The sequence below is a fragment of the Macrotis lagotis genome, chromosome 1 (assembly GCF_037893015.1).
Source record: "Macrotis lagotis isolate mMagLag1 chromosome 1, bilby.v1.9.chrom.fasta, whole genome shotgun sequence".
Lineage (NCBI taxonomy): Eukaryota > Metazoa > Chordata > Mammalia > Peramelemorphia > Peramelidae > Macrotis > Macrotis lagotis.
The window spans coordinates 622,348,281-622,372,427 of NC_133658.1; the positions used below are offsets into that span (position 1 = coordinate 622,348,281).

General features: G+C 34.9%; 1 protein-coding gene across 1 annotated transcript in view; it reads right to left on the minus strand.

Annotated features, from left to right (window-relative positions):
* ZRANB3 (zinc finger RANBP2-type containing 3) overlaps positions 1-23,621 on the minus strand; it is a 238,159-nt gene extending 214,538 nt beyond the window's left edge. Inside the window, exons 1-2 of the mRNA XM_074212007.1 lie at positions 23,381-23,621; positions 4,227-4,382 (exon numbers count right to left, since the gene is read on the minus strand). Of these exons, the coding sequence (XP_074068108.1) occupies positions 4,227-4,375 (149 nt within the window). The 5' untranslated portion in view covers positions 4,376-4,382; positions 23,381-23,621. The remainder of the gene's footprint in view (positions 1-4,226; positions 4,383-23,380) is intronic.
* Between the last annotated feature and the right edge of the window lie 526 nt (positions 23,622-24,147).

Here is a 24,147-nt window from a genome sequence, read left to right on the forward strand (position 1 = left end):
TTAATGCACGTGATTTTTATTGCATTGTGGTCTGATAAGGAAGTATTTACTATTTCTGCCTTTCGGGCATTTGATAATGAGGTTTTTATGCCCTAGTAAATGGTCAGTTTTTGTGTAGGTGCCATGTACTGCAGAAAGAAAGGTATATTCTTTTCTATCCCAGTTCAATTTTCTCCAATCCATCATGTCTAGGTTTTCTAACTTCTATGTACCACCTTAACTTCCTTCTTATTTATTTAATGGTTAGATTTAGCTAATTCTGAGAGAGAGAGGTTGAGGTCTCCCACCAATAGGGTTTTGCTGTCTGTGTCTTCCTATAACCCATTCAGCTTCTCCTCTTAGAATATGGATGCAATACCGCTTGGTGCATACATATTTAGTATTGAATCTGCTTCATTGTCTATGGTACCTTTTAAGAGAATATAGTTTCCTTCCTTATCTCTTTTAATAAGGTCTATTTTTGTAGCTGCTTTTGTCTGAGATAAGGATTGCTGTCCCTGACTTTTTCACGTCAGCTGAAGCCTAATATATTTTACTTCTTTACTCTATATGTATCTCTCTGCTTCAGATGAGTTTCTTGTAAGCATCATATTGTAGGATTATGGTATTTAATACACTCTGCTATTCACTTACAGTTTATGGGAGAGTTCATCCCATTCACATTCAAAGTTATAATTACTAACTTTTTATTGTCCCCCAGTCTACCTTGCCCCCATTTGTATTGCTCCTCTTATCTCTATTTTTCAGTATTTTGCTTCTGTATACCACTTCCTTTAGTGTTTGCCCCCTTATATCCAACCCTTCTTCCTCTCCCCTTTCTTTCTGCTTTCCCTTTGCCACTTCTTCCTCCTTCTGTCAGATCCTCTTTTCACAGCTAGTGTTTCTAATAATGAACTCATATCTAAAATATATAGATAACTGAGTCAAAATTATAAGAATACAAGGCATTTCCCAGATGGTCAAAGGATATGTATGAACAGGCAGTTTTCAGATAAAGAATTTAAAGTTATCTGTAGTTAAATTAAAAAAAACGCTCTAAGTCATTACTGATTAGAGAAATGTAAATTAAAATAACTCAGCACTACCTCACAGCTATCAGATGGCTAAAATAACAAAAAAAGGAAAATAATTGGTGTTAGAGAGGAAATAAGAAAACTGGAACACTGATGCAGTGTTGGTAGACTTGTGAACTGATCCAAATACTCTGGAAAGCAATTTGGATCTATGCCCCAGGGGAAAAAAACTGTATATCCTTCCATCCAGCAATAATACTAGTAAGTCTATATCTCAAAGAGATTATAAAAAAGGGAAAAAGACTCATATGTACAAAAAATATTTATAGCTGGTCTTTTTTGTAGTGGCAAAACACTGGAATTTGAGGGGAGGTACCTCAATTAGGGAAAAGCTGAACAAATTATGGTATACAAATGTGATAGAATCCCATTGTTCTGTAAGGAATCGTGTGCAGAAGGACTTTAGAAAAGTTTGGAAAGACTTGCAAGAACTGATGCTAAGTGAAATGAGCAGAACTTGGAGAACATTGTACACATTAAGAGCAAACATTATGCCAGGATCAAGTTATGCTATACTCAGCTCTCAGCAATTCAGTGCTCAAGGATAGAACTAAAAGTATTGTGAAGGAAAATATTATCCATATCCAGAGAAAAAAACTAAGAAGTCTGAAAACAAAACAAAGTATATATACTGTGTTCACTTTTTAAAATTTCTTTTATTTTTTTTGTCACTTTTTTCCCCATTCATTCTAGTTCTTCTTTCAGAGTATGACTAATATGGAAATTTGGTAAACATGACTGAATATGTACAGCCTATATCAGATTACTCACTGCCCTGGGGAACAGGGAGAGAAGGGAGGGTAGTAGAAAAATGTAGAATTCAAAAACTTATAAAAAGATGAATGTCAAAAACTATCTTTGCATGAAATTGGAAAAAATGAAATAACATTTTAAAAAAAGAATATCTGTAACTGCTTGGGGAATCTGAGAAATGAACACAAAAAATATCAGTATGGCATCTTCAAGAACCTCAGATTGGTCTAGGATTTTATTTTTGAACTGGATTACTAGACAGAAAGAAAAAGTGAAGTGTTTCAAATGAACCATGCCAGGATTTCCAGAAAATATTTAGTAAAATGTTTCATGCTGTCAGTAAAGAAGATGGAGAGGTAAGGCTACAATGTGGAGATTTTGATCAAGAATGATTCACCAGTGTCCAAGATGAGTCAATATTAATCTGGAGATTATCTTTCCTGGGTTCAGTGATGTCTAACTTTTTTATCAGTGACTAGGATGAAATTATTAATGAGGCAAGTATGTTGGTTTTTGCACATGACAAAATCTTAGCTAACATCTTGAATGAAAGGATTTTTCAAAAATCTGGAAATTTTAGCAATAGACTGAAGAGATATTTAAAAAACATATAAAAATAGCAAAATACCCTTATTTTTAAAAAATCAATTTCAGGAGTAAACAATGGGGAATAAAAAATACAAAGGAAGTTTTAGTTCACTCTGAGTTGTATATGAGGCAACACTGTGCCATGACAGTCAAAAAAAGCTAACATTTACCCTAACTGGTAATGAAAGGTAATGAGTACAGAATAAAACAGGCATTATTTCCCTCAGGACAGGACACACTGGGAAACTGTTATTTGCAACAGTATTTTAGAATGAATACAGGGTGCCTCCACAAGGGGGTGATAAAGAACCAGCATGGCTTCTTCAAGTACTTGGCCTTGGTCTTTTTTTTCCATTTTGATAGGATAACAATCAACAGATAAAACTATTGTAGATATTAGTTTACTTAGAATTAAAAATTTTTACTTGCTAAATATCCCCATATTATTTTTCTGAAGATGGAGGGAAGAGAATAGATAGTAATAGAATGAAAAGGATTCAGATCTGTTTGGATGACCAAACGCAAAAAGCTTATCATTTCTATGTCAATGTGAATGAATCCAGGGATCTGTTTTTAAATCTGTGCTAATTCACATTTTTATCAATGACCTGAATGAAAGCATGGGTCTTATGACTATCAAGTGTGAAGATAATACAAATCAAGGAGGATACCTAACACCTAAAAGATTGTGTTAATAAGGATCCAAAATGATCTGAAACAGTGGGCTAAATCTAATAAAATGAAATTTAATAAGGATAAATAGAAGTTCTTACATTGAATAATAAAATTCACAAGCACAAATGGGGAGGCACTGTTAGATAATAGTTGTTCTGAAAAAAAGATCTTTGGGTGTACAGATGTCAGCTCTATGTGACAGCCAAAAAAGCTAATATGGTCTTGGGACTATGTTAAGAGAACCACAGCTTCCAAGAATATTGTACTCTGTTTTGATAAAGCCTCTTTTAATTGTGTACATTTCTGGACCATCAAGTTAAAGAAAAATGTTTTATGACGATTAGTTTAGGAATTCAGCATGCTTAGCCTGCAAAAGAAAAAGAACTGAGCAGAGAGAAGAACCAGTAGTTATCTTCAAATAATTGAATGGTTATGATGTTTGGCAGGGTTATTTTTGTTCTTTTTGGCCCCAGAGGGCAGAAACAGGCACATGAGGAAGTAGGAAAAATGTATTAACAATTACCAATAGCCAAAAGTGAAATGGACTAATTTAAGGATGGGAGGTTTCTTTCTTCCTAGATGTCCATTTTTGGAGGTATAAATTAATTGAGATTCTTTTTTGAGATGGATGAAACTAGATGACAAATGAGGTTTCATCCAAATCTCACATTCTATTACTCTATAAAGCTGTGGATGACCAGAATATTGAGATGACTGAAGAATATGTCAATCGAAGACTAACTAAAGGGACTGAGGATGGTTATTTTGAAGAAGAAAAATAGAATTTAACAAATGGTTAGTCCTAGAGGGCAAAATGAGGAGAAATTGGTGCAAAGAAGTACATTTAGAATGAATTTATTAAAAAACTAAACTGGCCTACTAACTAGATTAGCAGACTAGATTGCCTAAACAGGGAATGAATTTCCCCTAACAGAAAGTCTTCAAGCACAGTCTGGATTAACACTTTTTAGAAAATTGAAGATAGGTTTTTTTTCATTAGAGTAAATCTTTTAAATTCTTAAATTTTGTAATTCCTGGAAATTATTTGTAAAATAAAGCATCTATAAAATTCATCATTTATTAATTTAATATTTATTATATTTACATTTTAAAACTATAAAGATTGAAATTTTTTACCTGCCATCTCTTTTCAAGGCAAAGGTAATACCATCTTTCTGGAAAGGAAGCAGTCTTGATCTTAATTTTTCAGGTAAGAACAACAGTTCATCTTCAAACTTATTTTTCAAACAAGAAAGAGATTCTTGAGTACTAGATATATTGTTCATGTTGAACCTAAAAACAAAATTTTAAATTCTGATAAGAATTAAGCATATAATAGAATAAAATACTGTCATGATATTAAATATTTCTATTCATATGGTTTATCACTACCACAAAATCTCATTCAAATTTTCAAAAACCTAAATAAATTTCTAATTTTTCTTTAATCACTATAACCTGTTACAAAATACATTGTTATCTCCCACTGAAATACATTCTTTGAAAGAACTTTACAACATGATAATGTTTGTCCTTTGTTTTTTAAGAAGATAAGCACATGAATTAGATTTTTAAGGGAGGGAGGGCTGTGCTAAATCAGCAACCTCATTTTCTCCTCCAGAGTCATCTGGGTCCAGTGGCCAGATATCAATCAAGACAATTGGAGATAACTTTGAATGAGAGCCAATCAGTATTAAGTAACTTGCCCAAGGTCATACAACTATCAAGTATCAAGCATCTGAAAGATAGATCTGAATTCAGGTCCTCCTAACCCCCAGGACTGGGGCTCTATCCACTGCATTATCCAACTGCTCTGTAGTATTACACAGCACTTAAGGGGATACAAAGATCATATTTTTATGTACATTTTCTGCTTTATAAATGTTTGGTAGCTTAAAAAACATCGAGAACAAATTAAAATTTGTTAGTTAACAAATTAACATGATATACTACTTTAAAATTCAGAGATCAGTTCAATATTAATTCAATTAACCAAATCACTAATGAAATGCAAACTAAAATACCAAAGTTTCACTTTACAGAACTGCATGATAGAACATGAGGGGAAGGGAAAAGACAGTTGTGAAGGGAAAAGACAGTTATATAATGGTGGAAGGGGATTTGAATTGGTCCTATCCTGGAAGGGATTATGAAAAAAAGATAGTTAATTTTAAGCAGCAATACTCTTTGAATAATAATTTCACAGAGCGCGCGCGCACACACACACACACACACACACACACACACACACACGTCAAAGACAGATGGAAAAGCATCAAATATACAAAAAAATTCTAGCCACAATTTTTTTTTCAGGTAATAGAAAAATCACTGGAAGGAAGGAGCAAGTCCATCCAGCATAACTGAACAAGCCATGGCATCAGAATGCAATATAATAATATTATATTAGAAATGATAAATCTGAAAATGTTAGAGAAATATAGAATAGTGAAAATGAAAAGCAAAGTAAACAGAACAAGAAATATAATAAAAGTATTTCAATAAAGTGCATGAAAACTGAAAGGCTTCAGATCTCTGATTTATGCAGTGACCAATGACTTCGGGTGAACTGATGAGTTCCATGCATATCTCACCCAAAAGAGGTAGGAGACTACAGATACTGATTAAGATGTCTATTTTCAGATATGATCAATGTGTTGAAATGTATTTCATGACTATGTGTTTCAAGGGATTATTGGAGATTAGTCATTGGAAAGTGATGTGATTTTGAAAAATGCATTAATAAAGCCCCTTTTAAAGATAAACTATAGCTAGAAGGTGAAAGGCTTAATTATATAAGACTAGAAATTTTTATTTTATCCTATTGCTAAATACGGTGTTCTTCAGGAAGATTAATTTGGCAGTTAGATGCAAAATGCATCAAAAAGTAAGGAGATGACAATCAGAAAGAAAAATTAGGGGGCTACTACTGCCCAGATAATATGGACATGTACTTGTGAGAAAGGATGTGGAAGTGGAAGTGGTAAGACTTGGCAACTGATTATAATTTAATAGGAAAAGTGAGAAGGAAGGAAGAGTATGAAGCCAAAGATGATTCCAAGGTTGTAAAACTGGCTAACTAGGGAGATAGTAGTGTCCTTGATACAAACTGGGAAGTTCAAAAGAGATATGGATTCTAGACAAAGTTCTGTTTTGGATGTGTTGAGTTTGAGATGCCTGAAGGACCCAGACGGTAGGGAGAAAGTCTATTCCTGGATACAGAGATCTGAGTATCCTCTGTACAGGGATAATGATAAAAACAGGAAATGTCAATTTGGTCACCAAGTGAGAAAAATGTAAAAAGAAAAAGGGACAAAAAGGCAGGACATGGGTGATGATATGCAGAAGAGACTGAGGAACCAGTAGAGAGTAGTATCACAAAAATTTAGGATGCAAAATATCAAGGACAGTGATAAATTATGTCAGAAGTGAGGTCTAAAATGGTCAAAGGATATGCAAAGGCAATTTACAGATGAGATCAAAGCAATTCATAGTCATATGAAAAACTGCTCTAAATCATTAATTATTAGAGAAATGAAAATTAAAGCTTCTCTGAGGTACCACCTCACACCTCTCAGACTGGCCAATATGACCAGAAAGGAGAATGATCACTGTTGGAAGGGTTGTGGGAAATCTGGGACACTATTACACTGTTGGTGGAGCTGTGAACTCATCCAACCTTTCTGGAGAGAAATTTGGATCTACGCACAAAGGGCAACAAAAATGTGCATACCCTTTGATCCAGCTAAAAACATCACTTGTACAAAAATATTCATAGCAGCTCTGTTTGTGGTGGCAAAGAATTGGAAATTAAGTAAATGCCCTTCAATTGGGGAATGGCTTAGCAAACTGTGGTATAGGTATGTCATGGAACACTACTGTTCTATTAGAAACCAGGAGGGATGGGAATTCAGGAAAACCTGGAGGGATTTGCATGAACTGATGCTGAGTGAGATGAGCAGAACCAGAAAAACACTGTATACCCTAACAGCAACGTGGGGGCAATGATCAACCTTGATGGACTGGCTCATTCCATCAGTGCAACAATCAGGCACAATTTGGATCTATCTGGGATGGAGAATACCATCTGTATCCAGAGAAAGAACTGTGGAGTTTGAACAAAGACCAACGACTATTACCTTTAATTCAGGGGGAAAAAAAAAAAACTGATATCTTATTGTCTGATCTTGCTATCTCTTTTACTTTATGTTTCTTCCTTAAGGATATGATTTCTCTCTTATCACATTCAATTTGGATCAATGTATATCATGGAAACAATGAAAAGACTAGCAAATTGCCTTCTGTGGGGGGTGGGGGGAGGGAAGTAAGATTAGGGGGAAAATTGTAAAACTCAAAATAAATAAAATCTTTAATTAAAAAAAAAAGAAGTGAGGTCTAGAAGACTGAAACAAGGTCACTAAATTTAGCAATTAAGAGATCACTGTTACCTGGAGAGAATGGTTTTAGTAATCCATTAATCAATAAACATTTATTAAGTACTTACTATATGCCAAGTACTCTAACGCAGGGAATACATGTAATGGGAATACAAAAAGAGACCAAAGAGAGTCCCTGTCAGAAGGCATTCACAATCTAATGAGGGAGACGACAAGTAAACCAGATTCACGGTCAGATAAAAAGACTTGATGGTGAATTTTTGAACATGAAGGTGGTAAATTTGTGCTTGATGGCAAGATCAAGGTTATCACCACTTTTGGTCACAGAAGGAGAGTCAACAAGTATGAAAACTAGTATTGAGAGCAGGAGTTGGAAAGGAAAGAAAAATTCTGAGCCAGGTACCAAATGCATGGAGTGATAGGGTTAGACATCAGACTAGGAATAAAAAGTGAAGAGATGAAATAGAAGCAAAGACTTGACTTCCGTAAATTTACCTATGAAAGCAAAGAGATTTTTTTCTCCAGTAATATAGCTTGAAAGTATAGCATGGAACAAGTGAGGGATTGTTTTTTTAAGAAAGGAGTATCTGGGTACATAAAAGCATTGCAGCAAGAGAGAAGTCAGAGAACAAAAATTTAATAAAAATGCCGGGCAGAAGAAGAAAGGAGAATAGAGGGTACTCTCCTGAAAGTATATTTAAGAGTTTAATTAACAGAAATCTATCTAGTCTTTACATTTTTTGGATTTTTTGGTATAAATTATTCTGATTCTACTTATTTTACCCTGTATCAGTTTAAGTATCTCTATATTATTTTTATATCAACTGTTTCCTCATTTGGGCAGCTAAGTAGCTACAATGGATAAGAGTGCTGGGCCTGAAGTCAGGAAGATTCATTTTCCTGTGTTAAATCTGGTCCCAGATACTTAATAGCTGTGTGAGCCTAAGCAAGCCATTTAATCCTATTTGCCTCAGTTTCTTTTTCTGTAAAATGAGCTGCAGAAGGAAATGGCAAACCCCTCCAGGGTTTTTGTCAAGAAAAATCCAAATGGTATCACAAAAAGTTAGGACATGACTCAACAGTACCCCATTACATTCATATCACTACAACTTATTCAGCCATTTCTGATGGCATTATTTATTTTCAAGTTTTTTGCCACCACAAAACTTATTCAGCCATTTCTGATGGTTTTATTTATTTTCAAGTTTTCTGTCACCAAAAAAAAAGTTGGTATAAATATTTCTATATCTATAGGATCTTTTTTCCCTATTTGTTTGATTTCTAAAATCTAGGGTCTTATCAGGGAAAAATCTATTCCTCAGTGAGAAATAAAGAAAAGAATGGATTGGCTGGGGGCTTTTAAGGTATGGAAAGAAAGAATTTATGCTGAATGATCTCTATTTTATCAGGAAAGTATAAAATAACATTTTATATAGCAAGGGATGCATAAGGAAATGGTTTGAAAAGTTTGAGTAGAAAAGATATGCTTCTGTGGCAAGTACAATAGCAAACCAAACAATACAAATCTACATCACATTCCTTTTTTTCCCTTATTTCAGAAAAGGTACAAGTAAAAAAAAAAAGCGTGTGAATGGAATTATTCAATATAAGTATGTGTACATACACAAACACACACACTTCAAGATAAAATACTCATGGAAAGCAAAATGATATTCTCTAACATCTTAATTTATGTGTTTTATAAGGTTAAATGTTCCTGAATCTGATTTTCTTAAATTGGGACAATCTGTATTTAAAGAATTATGCTGTGCAAGATACTAATGTCTAATGTATATTCATTAAATTACTTCAAAATTACAGAGGCTTATTTTAAAATACTGAAATTAATTATTTTTTTCTAATCAGATAAATTAACATCAATTTAATTAACATAGCCTTCATCATTTGATATCCAGATAAAATTTTAAAGTTACCAAATGACAGAAGAAAAAGGCAACAAAATCACTTTTAGATCATTTAGCCTTATTCTCTATTAAAATGTTCAATGCATTATATGAAAAATGTTGAATAATTTATCCTAATTTAATTCTGTGATACTTTATATCATGATCAATAACACTATAATGTTTGAATGTTCGAAAAAATAAAGTATACAACTAGTTAGTAGGACAAAGTATTTACCACTTTATGAACCCTGGCATATAACTCAATCTAAAAAACTGGCTTCCAAAATAATGTCATTAAAAGTTTCCTTTTCTACCTAATAATAAAACTTCATAGCAAACTAAAAATGTATTTATAGGCAATATGTAAATATAGATACTATATAAAATATATCTTTAGAGTTATGAACTTGACAAATTATCCCCATTCATGAGATGGGTCTTTTGTAACAAAGAAACAAATAAGTAAAACAATGGCGACTTTTCCTGAAAATATATTTAATAATTTTTTTTTAGTTTTTTTTTGCAAGGCAGACGGGGTTAAGTGGCTTGCCCAAGGCCACACAGCTAGGTAATTATTAAGTGTCTGAGACCGGATATGAACCCAGGTACTCCTGACTCCAGGGCCGGTGCTTTATCCACTACGCCAAATAATTTTTTAAATAAGAAAAAATCTATTTAATCTCCTTCTCTATTCCACTAAAAAAAAAAATTGAAAAGAAAAATAGCTTGTAACAAATATGCATGAACAAACAAAAATCACATTATCTAAATACTAATTTGCATTCATGTGTATATATGTGCGTGCATATGTGTGTGTGCATATAAATACACACACACACATATATCTAACTGTACTATCTCCTCTATATCAGTAGGTCAGTAATGTTTCATCATTAAACCTCTTGAATCATAGCTGATAACTATATTGATATATATGTTCTAATATATACAATTATATATTAAACAAATTTATATGATAAAACTTTATAGAGTTGAAGAAATATTTAAGAAAAACACATGTATATACTTGAAGATCAAGTATCTCTCTTTCATCATAAAAATATGACTTAATGTTAATTACTTAACTAAACTTGCATGTATAAATCAAAGAGAAAAAAGGGTCACATAATCTTGACAGATCAAAGCAAAAAGGGGTAAGAAACTAAGGTTCAATAAAAAGGATAATTTCTTTTTAAGTTGTGGATTGATAAAACGATAAATGACTCTTCTTTATCTACTTCTGTATTAAAATAATTAGTACCAGCCTGATTATCTTATGACAACTGAAAAATGGAAATAATGATACCTCAAGTTGGAGATAGGAGAGAAGATGAGTTAGACTAGAATAGCTTCTAATAGTTTGCTTCTTTTGGGGCTTTTCAGGGTCTGGGTCATCTTACACGCATTATTACTTTTCCTTTCTAAGACCTTATATAATGCTTGGAGTCCTGGTGATGATGAAGATACTTAGCTATATGACCACTTGGCAAATCACTTAATGTTTCTAAGAATCAGGTGCACAGTAGATAGAATGCTGAACCCAGAATCAAGAAGATCTGAATTCAAATTTCATCTTAGATGCACAAGTTATAAGTGGTATTTTGGGGGGATGTGGAGTGATGTAGGGGATAAATCAATTAGTTCTTTAAGTTTCAGTTTCGTCATCTATAAGATAGGATAATAGCCCTAACCTCTCACAAGGATTATAAAGACAAAATGAGATAATATGCTTAAAGCAGTTATCAAACCTTAAAGAGTTATATAAAAGCTAGCTAACTACTATTATTAAAGCATTTTGCAAATCTCAGAGTGTCAAATAATTCTAGTTACATATTATTATCACCATTATCATTATCATAAAGAACTAGCAACTAGGTGAAACAGTGGGTAGAGTGCAGGGTCTAGAGCCAGGAGCATTCATCTTTCTGAATTCAAATCTGATCTCAGTCACTTAACCCTATTTGCCTCAGATCCATCATCTATAAAATGAACTGAAGAAGGAAATGTCAAACCACTCCAGATCTCTGCCAAGAAAACACCAATGGGATCACAAAGAGGTAGACATGAATGAAAATGACTGAATAACATCAAAGAAACAATAATACTTGTATTTCTTATACAACAGGGGTATTGTGAGAAAATTCATAATATTAAAGCATTATTTAAATAAAGATTTAGCCAGAAAAGTAGTACGGTGTGAAGGAACAAGTTACAAGATTAGCATTACAGCAAGCCAATAGAGCAGAACAATAAATATCAAAAGAACAAGGTGCAATTATTGCTATAGAGAGGGTATATCATGGTGGGAAGACTGGATTTGGATTCAAAGGATCTACATTCAAATCTTGGCTCTACTGTTTACCTATGTGACTTTGACAAGTACTCATCTTGGCCCTCAATTTCCTCATCAATAAAATGACCTATAAAATTACTTCCAACTCTAAATCTATGATGCTGAAAGTAGATCAGCCTTTCCTGCCTAGGTTGGGCTTTCCTGTAGATGGCAGATTCAAATAAGGTCAGTGAATTAGCCCTCACTAAACTACTGGCTCAAATTGATTAAGTAAAAGGACAGGAAAAGAAAACCACCAGGTGGGATTTCCACTGTCAAGACAGCACAACTAAAGTGTTCTCAGGTTCCTAGTCTAGTTATTTTCCCTCCCTACATCTTTGTACTCCCACTGTGGCACTTATTTCTTGGATGAATCCAGGAATATGTGTATGTATTGGGAGTGGAGGGATAGGGAGAGAAACAAAAATACAGAAACAAAACCAAAAAAAGTCTCATATTCAGAAAAATGATCCACTATATTTAACAGTGATTCACAAGAATTGTTATTGGTTGAGAGAAAAAGTGACTGTGTAGTTTGCTCTGTACTAATGCTTTAGCTCTGATGACATAGAAATGAATAGAGAAATGAAATCTTGAAAGTTACATTAATGTTGAAAAGACAAAAGAATTTATCCAAATAAAATTTCAAGTTTATAACAAGATAAAAAAAACATATCAGACATCAAGATAATTGTTTGCACTATATAAAGTGCAAACTTAGCTTAATGAATTGCTGAGTCAAAAGCTTCATTTGATAAAAGCTGTGAACGTTTACAAGCACCTAAGAGTAAAAATGATGGTAAGATTGCATGAACTGATGCTGAGTGAGATGAGCAGAACCAGAAAAACACTGTACACCCTAACAGCAACATGGGGGTGATGATCAACCTTGATGGACTCGCTCATTCCATCAGTGCAACAATCAGGGACAATTTGGGGCTGTCTGCAATGGAGAGTGCCATCTGTATCCAGATACAGAACTGTGGAGTTTGAACAAAGTTCAAGGATTATTCCCTTTAATTCAGAAAAAAACAAACTGATATCTTATTGTCTGATCTTGTTATCTCTTATACTTTGTGTTTCTTCCTTAAGGATATGATTTCTCTCTCATCACACTCAATTTGGATCAATATACAACATGGAAACAATATAAAGACTGAAAAACTGTCTTCCGTGGGGGTGGGGTGGGGGGGTGGGAGTAAGATTGGGTGAAAAATTGTGAAACCCAAAATAAATAAAATCTTCAATTAAAAAAATGATGATGAGTAAAAATAATGTTGAACAAATTTACTTGCAGTGATAAGAAACACCCAGAAGTCTGAAAACCTTAGTGATCAATTTGTTCAGAAATTAAAATCTTAATCTGCACTGTATAACTGCTATAGATAGCATTTCAAGAACTCTATCAAATATAAGTGGTTACCGATATGAACAATGTACAGAGAAGTGAGAATAAACTATGATAATGAAAACACTGTAAAGATGAATGACTTTGAAAGACTTAAGCATTGTATAATAATCTGAAATGTAGTTGGCATTTAATAATGCTTAGTGGCTGACTAATGATGAAGCATTCTACCCACCTGCTGACAAACAATGTACTCAAGATGCAGAACAAAACACATTTTCAACGTAGGAATTTGTTTTGCCTGATTGCATTATTTATCATAAGAGCTGGGCTTTTCTTTTTTGGGGGGCGGGGAAGATATGAGGGGGGAAAAGGGGCAGGGAAGGCTGAGAGGGTAAGGACAGGTTGAAAGAAAGGAGGATCATTGAGTCTTTTAATGGCACAGGTTGAATTTATAATCTTTTAAAATAAAGTTATACATGATAAAGATCTGTAGTTTCAAATCTTTTTCTTTTTGACTATTATATATGGAAAGGCCCTTGTTTGTCATGTAAATTCAGAATAAAAATAAAATTAAATAGAAGAGGTCTACTTCCTCTTCTATTACTATTTTTCAAAGATCCCTTGAAATTACTTCTAGGGTTCAGTAATAGAACATTGCTTTCAGGGTATTTAAGACATAATGCCACATGTCATAGAGTGTAATTATGATAAAAAACAAACTTTTTAAAAAACTGTAAACACTAGCAATTTGAGTTGATGTTGAAAAAAATAGAGATTAACTCTAATTGGTTTGGTTTTTTTGATGCTTTTTGCATGGACTCAATTTTAAAAGCCAGTTCCCTGATCTACGCATTTTATTTTCTAATAAACCAGAGAAGATTGTCAGGATTTCATTAAGTACTTTACTTTCAAAATATAAATTTGACATTTTTCAGTGCTCTTCAATTGTACCAAGTTAAATTTATCTAGAGCACCAACTTGCATCTGCTGGTCTCTTCCTTTCTCTTGTGGAATGATTTTGGTATTAATATGTGGTTATTTCATAGGGAGGATATGATATAAGCTACAGTGTAAAAACTATGTCAAAGTTAGTTTTTATTCACAAGTGTTCCAATTTCTTCTATCAGGGAGAAAGCAAAGGGGCAGGGGGACAGACTATGTTTATTCCCAAAGGATTCCTAAATGGGAATGATGCAAAAAATATTTTGGCTTATGTATCCATTTTGAACCCTGTCCAGATCAGATAGCTAGGCTAAAAGTTCATTAAAATCAGTGGTGAAAATTCATTATCTATCACATCCTATAGATAGATACATCATATGAGCAGATAACATCTTTTATTTCTATAGCACTTTACACAATAATTTCCTATAGAATGTGTTCCTGATAACCTTTCAACTGAATTTTACAGCTATGGAAATTGACAAGGCAATGACTTTTTCAAAGTCACACAACTAGTTAGTGTTAGGGCTTCTAATTTCTACAATGTTCTTCCACTAAATAAAAATATCTGTGTTATATTTATTTCTAAAACTCACACTTTTTAGCTTAGCAACTAGTTGGATATTAACTGGAAGACTTAAATAGTAAGTAAAAGTGTGAAACTTCATCTCTGACGTCAATTAGTATTTGCTATTAAGAATAGAATAAAATGCCATTTTTTCTTTCAGAATGAAAAAAAATTAAGTGTTAATGAGTAGGTATAACTATTTAATTTAGGAGTTGTGGGGGAAAGTAAACTAGTATTTCCAATACTGGATGATAATCTTCAGTGTAAATCATGCTTTACTAACAACATTCTATAGAACAATTATTAAATAGAACAATTAACTAACAACAAAAATTGACTAAGTATAAACTCATTTGTTTTTCATTTCTTATTTATTTCATTTACAGCCATCTGAATCATTGAAATGTTCTGGAGTGAGCAGTTATTTTTTATGTAAGTCACAAACTATATGTTATCAATAGTTTTTTTTTTAAATAAGGCTTTTATTTTTTTATTTTTTGTGCAAGGCAGTGGGGTTAAGAGACTTGCCCAATGTCACACAGCTAGGTAAATACGTATCTGAGGCAGGATTGATCTCAGATCCTCCTGACTCCAGGGTCAGTGCTCTATCCACTGTGCCATCTAGCTGCCCCTTATCAATAATTTTTATTCTTAAAATTTTGAGCAAAAGAAAAATGGACGATATTTAAGGTCAATGATAATTTATGAACTTTTCTCTCTGGTAAGGATAATTCTTAAGAGTAAAAGAAAAAAAATCCTCCTAAATTTTCATTCTGCTGGCATGCACTCTCACACCTCACAAATGATATATCATCAAAACTATTAAAGGATACTCCACAGAAATATTGAAGTCCTAGAACTTTAGAGTAGAAAGGCTAAACAGGTGATTTACAGACAAAGATGCTGAAACTCAAACAGCTGAGTGACCTGTCCAAGTCAGATTGTGAGGATGGTGAAAAAAGCAGAATTAGAATCCAATTCTTTTAATGTTCACAGGCTGCATTCTAACATGACATGAAATGACAAGGAATAATCAAAGAATAGTCAGGTGAGTTCTCAAGCACAATAATCCATTATCACTTTACAGTTTTGAACTAAAGCCATTTATTTTCCAACTACTCTCACCCTTCTGAAGAAAACAAGGAAGATAATGGCTCAAATTATAGGGGCTAAAGATATGAAAATCATTCATCAAAATGCCAGGCTTATAATGTCTAATATATATACTTTAAGGTCAAGCTACACCAAATATTCACTTTCAGCTTGAAGAACATTAAAATAACGTAGTCCCAGGAGCACTAATTCAGAGAATTTTCAGGATTTATACAGACATTTGAGGAAAATTCCTCAAGGAGCTGAGTTACCATTAAGGGCTATGTAAGAATCAAGATTCAGACCTAGCACAGCAAATCAAAGAGCCTATTAACAGTTGATTTATTTTTGTCTCTAGTGAAGCCAGATGACAGAAAATCTAAATAAAGTAGAGAGGGTAAAATCCGGATTACAAATAGAGAAATTCACAACATGAAAAAAACCCTTCTCATTAGCCTACAGTAATTCAATCTTTTATTCTATCAAACTATTGATACTTTACAATCAATGTTTTTATTGCTGAGATTGTTGCAAATGGGGAACCTGACAGTCCCAACTGCAACTTGACACTGAAAGCATTCCAGGACTGTGGTACCTGATATGGCTCTTGTTCTGTCTGGCTCTATCAACTCCCTCAGAGTAATATCATTCCTCAGTGAATTGGCATCACTCATGAGTTATTCTTAATAGCTCTTAAAATTTACAAGGTGTGGAATGGGACTAGTTCCGCATGCTACACAAAAATCAATATATCTACGAATAAACAGCAATATTTAGTAAAAATCACTAAAAGACAATTTTTTTCTACAAGATAGTCAACTGAGTAATTTTTTTGTTTCTTTTTCAAGTACAAAACAGTGTTCCAAATTTTCTGACAACAGCAATAAATTCAATATGAAATTAAAATCATATAAGGGTAGCTATGTGACCTTGGGCAAGTCATTTAACCCCATTGCCTTAAATAAAAAAAAATTAAATCACATAAGGGAATAAGTCATCCAATGTGAATTGCCATCTGTGGGAAATCAAAAGTAACTGAGTACCTGTTATGCTAAAAGTATAATACTAGTTAAAGAAATGAGACATGGTTCTTATCCTTTAAATTAAAGAAAACACACACACACACACACACACACACACACACACACGTTTAAATACTGGTCTCTTGTAAGTACTAAATGCAGAGAAAACTAATTCCTTACTACAGAATCCTTAAGTCTAATGTTAATGGCTATTTTGGAATTCTATTATACAAAATTTTACTAAAGAAATTTAGGGGGACTTGAATGGCACAGTGTGTCAGCCCTGGGGTGAGGAAGGATAGAGTTCAATCTGGCCTCAAATACTTACTAGCTTTTGACAAGTCACTTAACCCTGTTTGCCACAGTTTCTTCATTTGTAATAGGAACTTGGAAAAAATACAGCAAATCACTCCAATATCCCTTGTCAAGAATACTCCAAATGGAGTTACAACAAGTCAGACACAACTGAACACCAACATTAGCTATGGAATGGATGATCCCAAATCATAATGTAGACATACAGGCAGACTGTATTGTTTCTAGGTAGTTAGAACAAAAATTTCTCTATTAATTTAGTTTCTAAATCATTTTCTTTAAATCAATTCAATGAGACAAGCAGTTGAAGAAATATTATACATTTTTTTTGCCAATTAGGAAACTGAGGCCCAAAATGGGTAAGTAATGCCCAAGATTATAGGGCCTTTAGAATATACTACCACTACTCAAATATTTTATCTCCCCATTCAACTTTTTACTGTATTCCATTATTTCTAAAATTCCTACCCTAATCTAAACTCTTATCAACTGACAACTAATTTGAGATCCATTCCCTAATTAGCCCTTTCCTTATAAATCCATCCTTTATATTAGTAAATCAGTTTCTCCTTTAATACAGAAATTCAATATCATAGGATTACTGCCTATTGGAAAGACTCTAATAAGCTTCAAGACACATCACAATCATGGGGATCAACAATCTGCCTAACAAATGATCACTCATCTTTACTTTGAAGACTGAGACTAGTAAGGATGAAATTTAGTTCTTCCAGGGCACAGCAATAAGTAATTTTTCCTTATGAAGAGATTGTTTGCCTCTAGAGCTAGCAAAACTCAAGCCCCTCTTTCACAGAATAGCCCTTCAAACAACTGCAACCATGACTCCCCAAAGTGTTCTCAGGATTAACATTTATATGTCCTTTAAATGATTCTCATATGGCATGGTAGCCAATTTTCTACTTATTCTAGATCAAGATAGATTAGAGGGTTTCAATGAACTTCAATGGAAAAAATATATATCCTTATTTTGAATAACTTCAGAATAAAATGGAGTACTTCCTTCAATTATTAATGGGCAGATGTATATGAGCTTGTTATGCCACTTTACCAAAAACACGTCACTCAGAGATTAGCAATACAGTTGTAGCCTAAATTTGGCATTGCATGTTGGATTATCATTCATGGACACTGCATCTTATAGCAGTCTAAGATCTGATTGGTTTTTCTTGCTATCTTGAACAACTCATGTGGAACTCATAATTCAATAAAAGCCACACATCTTTTTCATTCTAACTAATGATGCCTCCCTCATCTATAACTGTGAAGCCTTTTTTTAAGCCAAATACAGAACCTTATATTTAACCCTCTAAAATTCCATCTTATGAGTTACTTTATCGTATTCTAGTTTTTCAAGACCTTTTGGCATGATAATTGTTAGCTACTCTGTTAGTTAATGCTCCCAAATTTGCACCATCTGTAAAAATATCTATGCTTTCATTGAACCCAATGATAAAATGCCAAAACATACATGGCCAAGAAGAATTTCTTGGGGCATACCATTAGGGACGTCCCCCTAACTTACAAAGACTCATTAATATCTACTCTTTGGGTTTATCATCCAACTAGGTTCAAATACACATATGTGTAGGTGTACTATATTTCTTTAGCGTGCTTTCTCTGTATATAAATTTAGTTATCTATAGAAAAAGAGAGGAGGGAGGGAGCAAGGAAAAGGAGAGGGAGGGCAAGCATTCTCTTAATCTGTCTGCAACCTTATCCAAAAAGAACAACAAATTAAATTTGGTAAGCCCTGTTCTTAATAAAGGTACAATGGTTTTTAGTGAATTTTAGTTTTTCAAAGATTATGGTCAGTTTGGCAAGCAAATTCATGATTTTCATTACTGTGCAAACCTGTGGCTTGAACTCAATGAGGGCGGCTGAGAACTGGCTCTTTTGCTTACACTAGGCTTGTCTCTTTGGTTAACCATTTTTGTTCAGATGGATCAATCAATTCTACTATTCTCTAGTAAAAATCTCATTTTATTCATGCATTTTATTGTTCCTATTTAAACTATAATTGTTCCTTTCTCCATACATTTGAATATATTTCTCCAAATCCTTGTACTCTTTCAAGATGAATTTCTATATACTGTACCCTATGACTTTTTTTCTCATTTTCTCTGGGATTTATGGTCTGCACTATAATCAAATAATAGTATTAATATTCTTTAGCATTTATATAATGTTTTAATGCTTTAAATATAGTCTCATTTGAGCTTCACAATAATGCTGCAAAGCAGGTGCTAGTCATGGACAATGGCACACAGATTTTCATTGTCTTTTATTACATATTGACTGAAAAAGTACTATAAACTTCTAGATGGCAGGTACTATTTCTTGTGTGTCTCTCCCAGGAATAAATAATAATGATGTAGTAATTATAATAATGATGAGAATGGCAGCTAGCATTTAAGTAATGCTTTAAGAGAGTTATGTCCAACCCTTGTCCAGTGGTTCCCATGCAGCCCTCAAAGACCACCCATGCAACCCAAATCCTGTAACTAGAAAAATGAAGGGCTAAGAGCATGTGCCAACATTATAACATCACAGAAACCCTTAACTAACAAGGCTCAACTTTTTCCCATTACACTGTGCTGTCTCACAGACTGCAGGAGTTTTTTGTTTTTACAAAAGATATGCATATAGAAATCAGAATTTTATTTTAAAATCATGATTCATTGTAATTATAACATTTTTTATTACTTTTTTCTTTTATTATAGTGAAAAATTAACATAAAAGTTCAGTGTTCACATTAAAAATAGCATTCTTGGGGCAGCTAGGTGGCACAGTGGATAAAGCACCTCAAAGCCTTTGGTTTGGCTTTTAAAGTCCTCCACAAAAGGAATCCAACCTACCTTTCCAGCCTTATGTATTACTCTCTATTCATGCTCTCTATGGTCTAGTCACACTAACCTTGCTGTTCCTCAAACAAAACTCCATCTTCCATTTCTATGCCCAACATGCTTTAAACATTCCCTTCCTCATCTCTATCTCTTAGAATTCCTAGTTTTCTTCAAATTTCAGCTCAAATGACATTTTCTACTTTAAGCATTTCCTAATTCTCTTAGTTGGCAAAACCTCCTCCCCTTATCTTACATTTATTTTTATATGTTTATACAATAAATGTAAATGTATTTATTCAGAAAAAATATAAGATCTTTTTGTATCACTATGCCTAACACATTAATAAATGCTTACTAGACTGAAATGAGAAATAGTAATCATGGTCCTCTACTCTCTCATTCTCCAGATGAACATTCTAGAACATTGCATACATACAGAACTCTATATTTTAAAAAATTAAAGATGGAAATAATAAATGTGGAAAGAAGACTGAGAATAAGTACCCTGTCATGGCTTATCCCTATTATCCAAGATTATATATATATATATATATATATATATATATATATATATATGAAAGCTATTGTCTTACACCAGCAGTTAACAAATAATACTTTTTTTTATCTGTTCTTCAAAATGATGGTGTGAGATTGTTACCCTAAGAACTGCCAAATTGATGAAGCTATATTAACACTAATTTGGGAGGTAGAAACCTCCTGACAATTCCCATACTTCGATCATTATCCAGGATTCCTGGCCTGGCAGAAGAAATATGCCTAGTTTTCTCCCTCCCCAGTTGTAATCCTTTTTTTTTCTTTTTTTAAGGATTTTGCAAGGCAAATAGGGTTAAATGGCTTGCCCAAGGCCACACAGCTAGGTAATTATTAAATGTCTGAGGCGGGATTTGAACTCAGGTACTCCTGACTCCAGGGCTGGTGCTCTATCCACTGTGCCACTTAGCCGCCCCAACCCAGCTGTAATCCTTAAAGCAATAAGTTTATAGACTACACCAGTAAACTAAATGCATTAGATACCTTAAGTCCATTTTGTTTATAAAATGCTTTAATTCTAGTTTACTCAAGACTCACTGCCCTATTACACTAAATACTCAACTTTCTTTGCTTTGGTGAACTAATAAAAAAATTTAAACAGGTTTAACACCACACCTGGTGGTATCACCTCATAAAACACATCATGAGTTACTACAGACATACCACGAGTTGGGGCATGCATAACACATGAGTTACTATCTATATGTATCACTGCTGTATTTGGGTACAACAGTCCATATGAAAGTTACAATACTATAGAGATAATGTTACTTTCAAACGAGTAGTCTAAAATCTAGGGATAAATATTAAATGTGAAGCACAAAAGGAAATAAAGTTGAAAGAAATAAAATTAATGGAGTCATAGGTCAAGGTATAAAAGCAAAAGATAAAAGGTAGAGATGTTTGGAGGTACCACAAAGTGAAAAAGGGGTGAAATGAATAGGGAAAATAGTGAAGACAAAAAATACATGACTAAAGTCTCAGAAATGAGTAGAATGAGGGAAAAGGGGAGATTTCAGTGTTAGTTTTCTTTTTCTCTTTGTATAAAATGAAGGGCAGAAAAGATGCCTAACACTCAAAACCAGTTAAGGTACATTAAGTCAGAGCCTCTTCTAAACTACCTCAAGGAGAAGAGTTCTTTTGCTAAAGCTGAAGAAGGTGGCAGGTTAGAGATAGCATTGGTCTTGAAGTCAGAAGGACAAGAGTTTGAATCTGGCCTCAGATAACTGACACTAATTAGCCTGTGTGACCTTGGGCAGGTCACTTAACACTGATTGCCTGGCATCCACAAGATCTCCAGCCATCCTGATTCATTTCTGGTCACTGGACCTAGAGGGCTCTGGAAAAGAAGGGGAGGCAGGTAACTTAGCAGCACCCCTTCACTCAGATCTAATTCACATGCTTATCATGACATCATCTTGCTGATGGTGTGGTCTTCTTCAAGAATAAAGGACAAGGATGGCTAGGTGGCACAATGGATAAAGCATGTTCCCTGGAGTCAGGAGTACCTGGGTTCAAACCCGGTCTCAGACACTTGATAATTACCTAGCTGTGTGGCCTTGGGCAAGCCACTTAATAAAAATAAAAAATAAAGGACAAACATTTTTTTTTAGGTTTTTTTGCAAGGCAAATGGGGTTCAGTGGCTTGCCCAAGGCCACACAGCTAGGTAATTTATTAAGTGTCTTGAGACCGAATTTGAACCCAGGTACTCCTGACTCCAGGGAAGGTGCTTTATATCCACTTTGCCACCTAGCCGCCCCCCAAACATTATTATTGAGTCCTGTAGTTGGCAAATAAGTCCATCCTACCCTCAAACTGCCTATTGTTATTTTTGTGTCTATTCTCTTTCAAATATACCGCTGAAGTTAATATAATTTCGCTCAAATAAAAATTTTAGGAGAAGAATTCACTGGATCATAGATTTAGAACTGAGACAAAACTTAGCATTTATCAAATCCAACACCTTCACTTTCCATATAAGATAACTTGTGGTAAATGCTTTTCCAATTTTGGGAACAGACCTCTTTCCAGTGTTACTACAATGTGTCCAAAAATCACTGTTTTGGCCTTATCTGAACAGGTGACTAAATACAGACCTCAAAAACACCTATTATGTATGAGCTTTCTAAAATGCTTTCATATACATATCTATGTATATGTGAATAGGCATACCCAAATATATTTTAAATATATAGACAGAGGGCTAGTTTGGAATCAGGAAGTAAGATTCTTACTATCTTGTGACCTCGGCCCTTACTTTAAATTCTACCTGCTTTTTCCATTGTAAGGTGGGAATTGATAAGTTAATTAAATTAATAAAACTAATAATTCCAGGGTTGTTGTTGAGGATCAAATGATATATTTGTAGAGTGCTTTATATTAAATGCTTATTTCCTTTCTAAAATTGAGTAAACTGACCGTGAACAGGCCACAGTGATAATTATGAAATGACCTCCTAATTATTCTGTATCTGTCTCGCGGGTCTTTCTTTGCAAGCACTGGAATGTGTCCCCTATTACAAGGTAAGCTCCTCGAGGCCAGGGACCTGTCTTTGTGGGGGGCTTGGTTTGGTTTCTAATGCCCAGAGGTTATAGTAGGGTACCTGATCGTTTAATAAATGCTTGACTGGCTGGCCAGGAGGGTAAAAAAAAAAAAATTTACACTAGGCTGGAGGCGTCCTGGGGGGTGGAAAGCGCACTTCTACAGCTTTAAAACGATTTGCAAGTGTTTTATCTTGACAGCAACCAGCGCGGTTATCGTCATTACGGGGTCTGCGGCAGGCAGATTACACGAGCCATGTCGGGGGTCCCACCGCGGGTCTCCAGGCTGCAGGGCCGGCGCCACAGGCCCGAGCAGCCCGGCCCCTCCCCCCTCCTTCCTTCTCTCCGACAACGGAGACAATCCTCCCCCATCTCCCGTCCTCAGCTTCCAAGATCCCCTTCCAAACCTGGGCGGCAGCAGAGGCGGAGGAGGCCTGCCCACCACGCCGGACTGAGAGCCAAAGCTGGCCGGGAGTGGGGGGAAGGATCAGGGGGAAGGAGCGAGCAGCCCGGGCTCCCGCCACGGCTTTGGGAGCACGCACCCGCCCCTCGGCGGAAGTGACGTCAAAGAGGCTCGGCGAAAGGAAAGTCGGGGGAAAAACAACCCGTTTCGTTTCGGAGAATAACTTTTCTTCCTTACGCCTCACGCCTCTGGAGGACTGGAAAGATTGGAAAGGAAAACCGCGCGGTACAGCCTTAGCATACCTGAGAAACAGCGGCGTGGGGGAGGGTTACTGGCTTCCCGCCCCCCTCCCCGTGCCTTCTCCCTTCCCATTGGCCAAGGTCGCCAGCCCCCTCGCGGAAACTACAATTCCCATGATGCTCAGGGGAAGGTAAAGGAAGAATAGGTTGCAAGAATGTTGCAGGCCATGATGGGAGCTGTAGTTCCTGGTTAAGAGATTGTACGGGAAAGGTGGGGGAACCTTCGTCCTCAGTGACTGAGCTCGGAGGACCCGCGCTCCTAATAAGGCCTCTCTTAAAGCTCAAGGACGTTTCCTCGTTTGTAACCGTAATAATCAAACGAGCGAAAGACCCCCTTTCTTCGGGCTCTCTCACCCTAGCTTCGTCCCTTTAGGGGGTCCCACTCGTGGGAAAAGGTGGCCTCTTTACAAGAAGAGAAGGAAAAGCCTTCTCGCCCGTAGCGCGTCAGCGATTGGCCAGCGGCCGCGTCCCT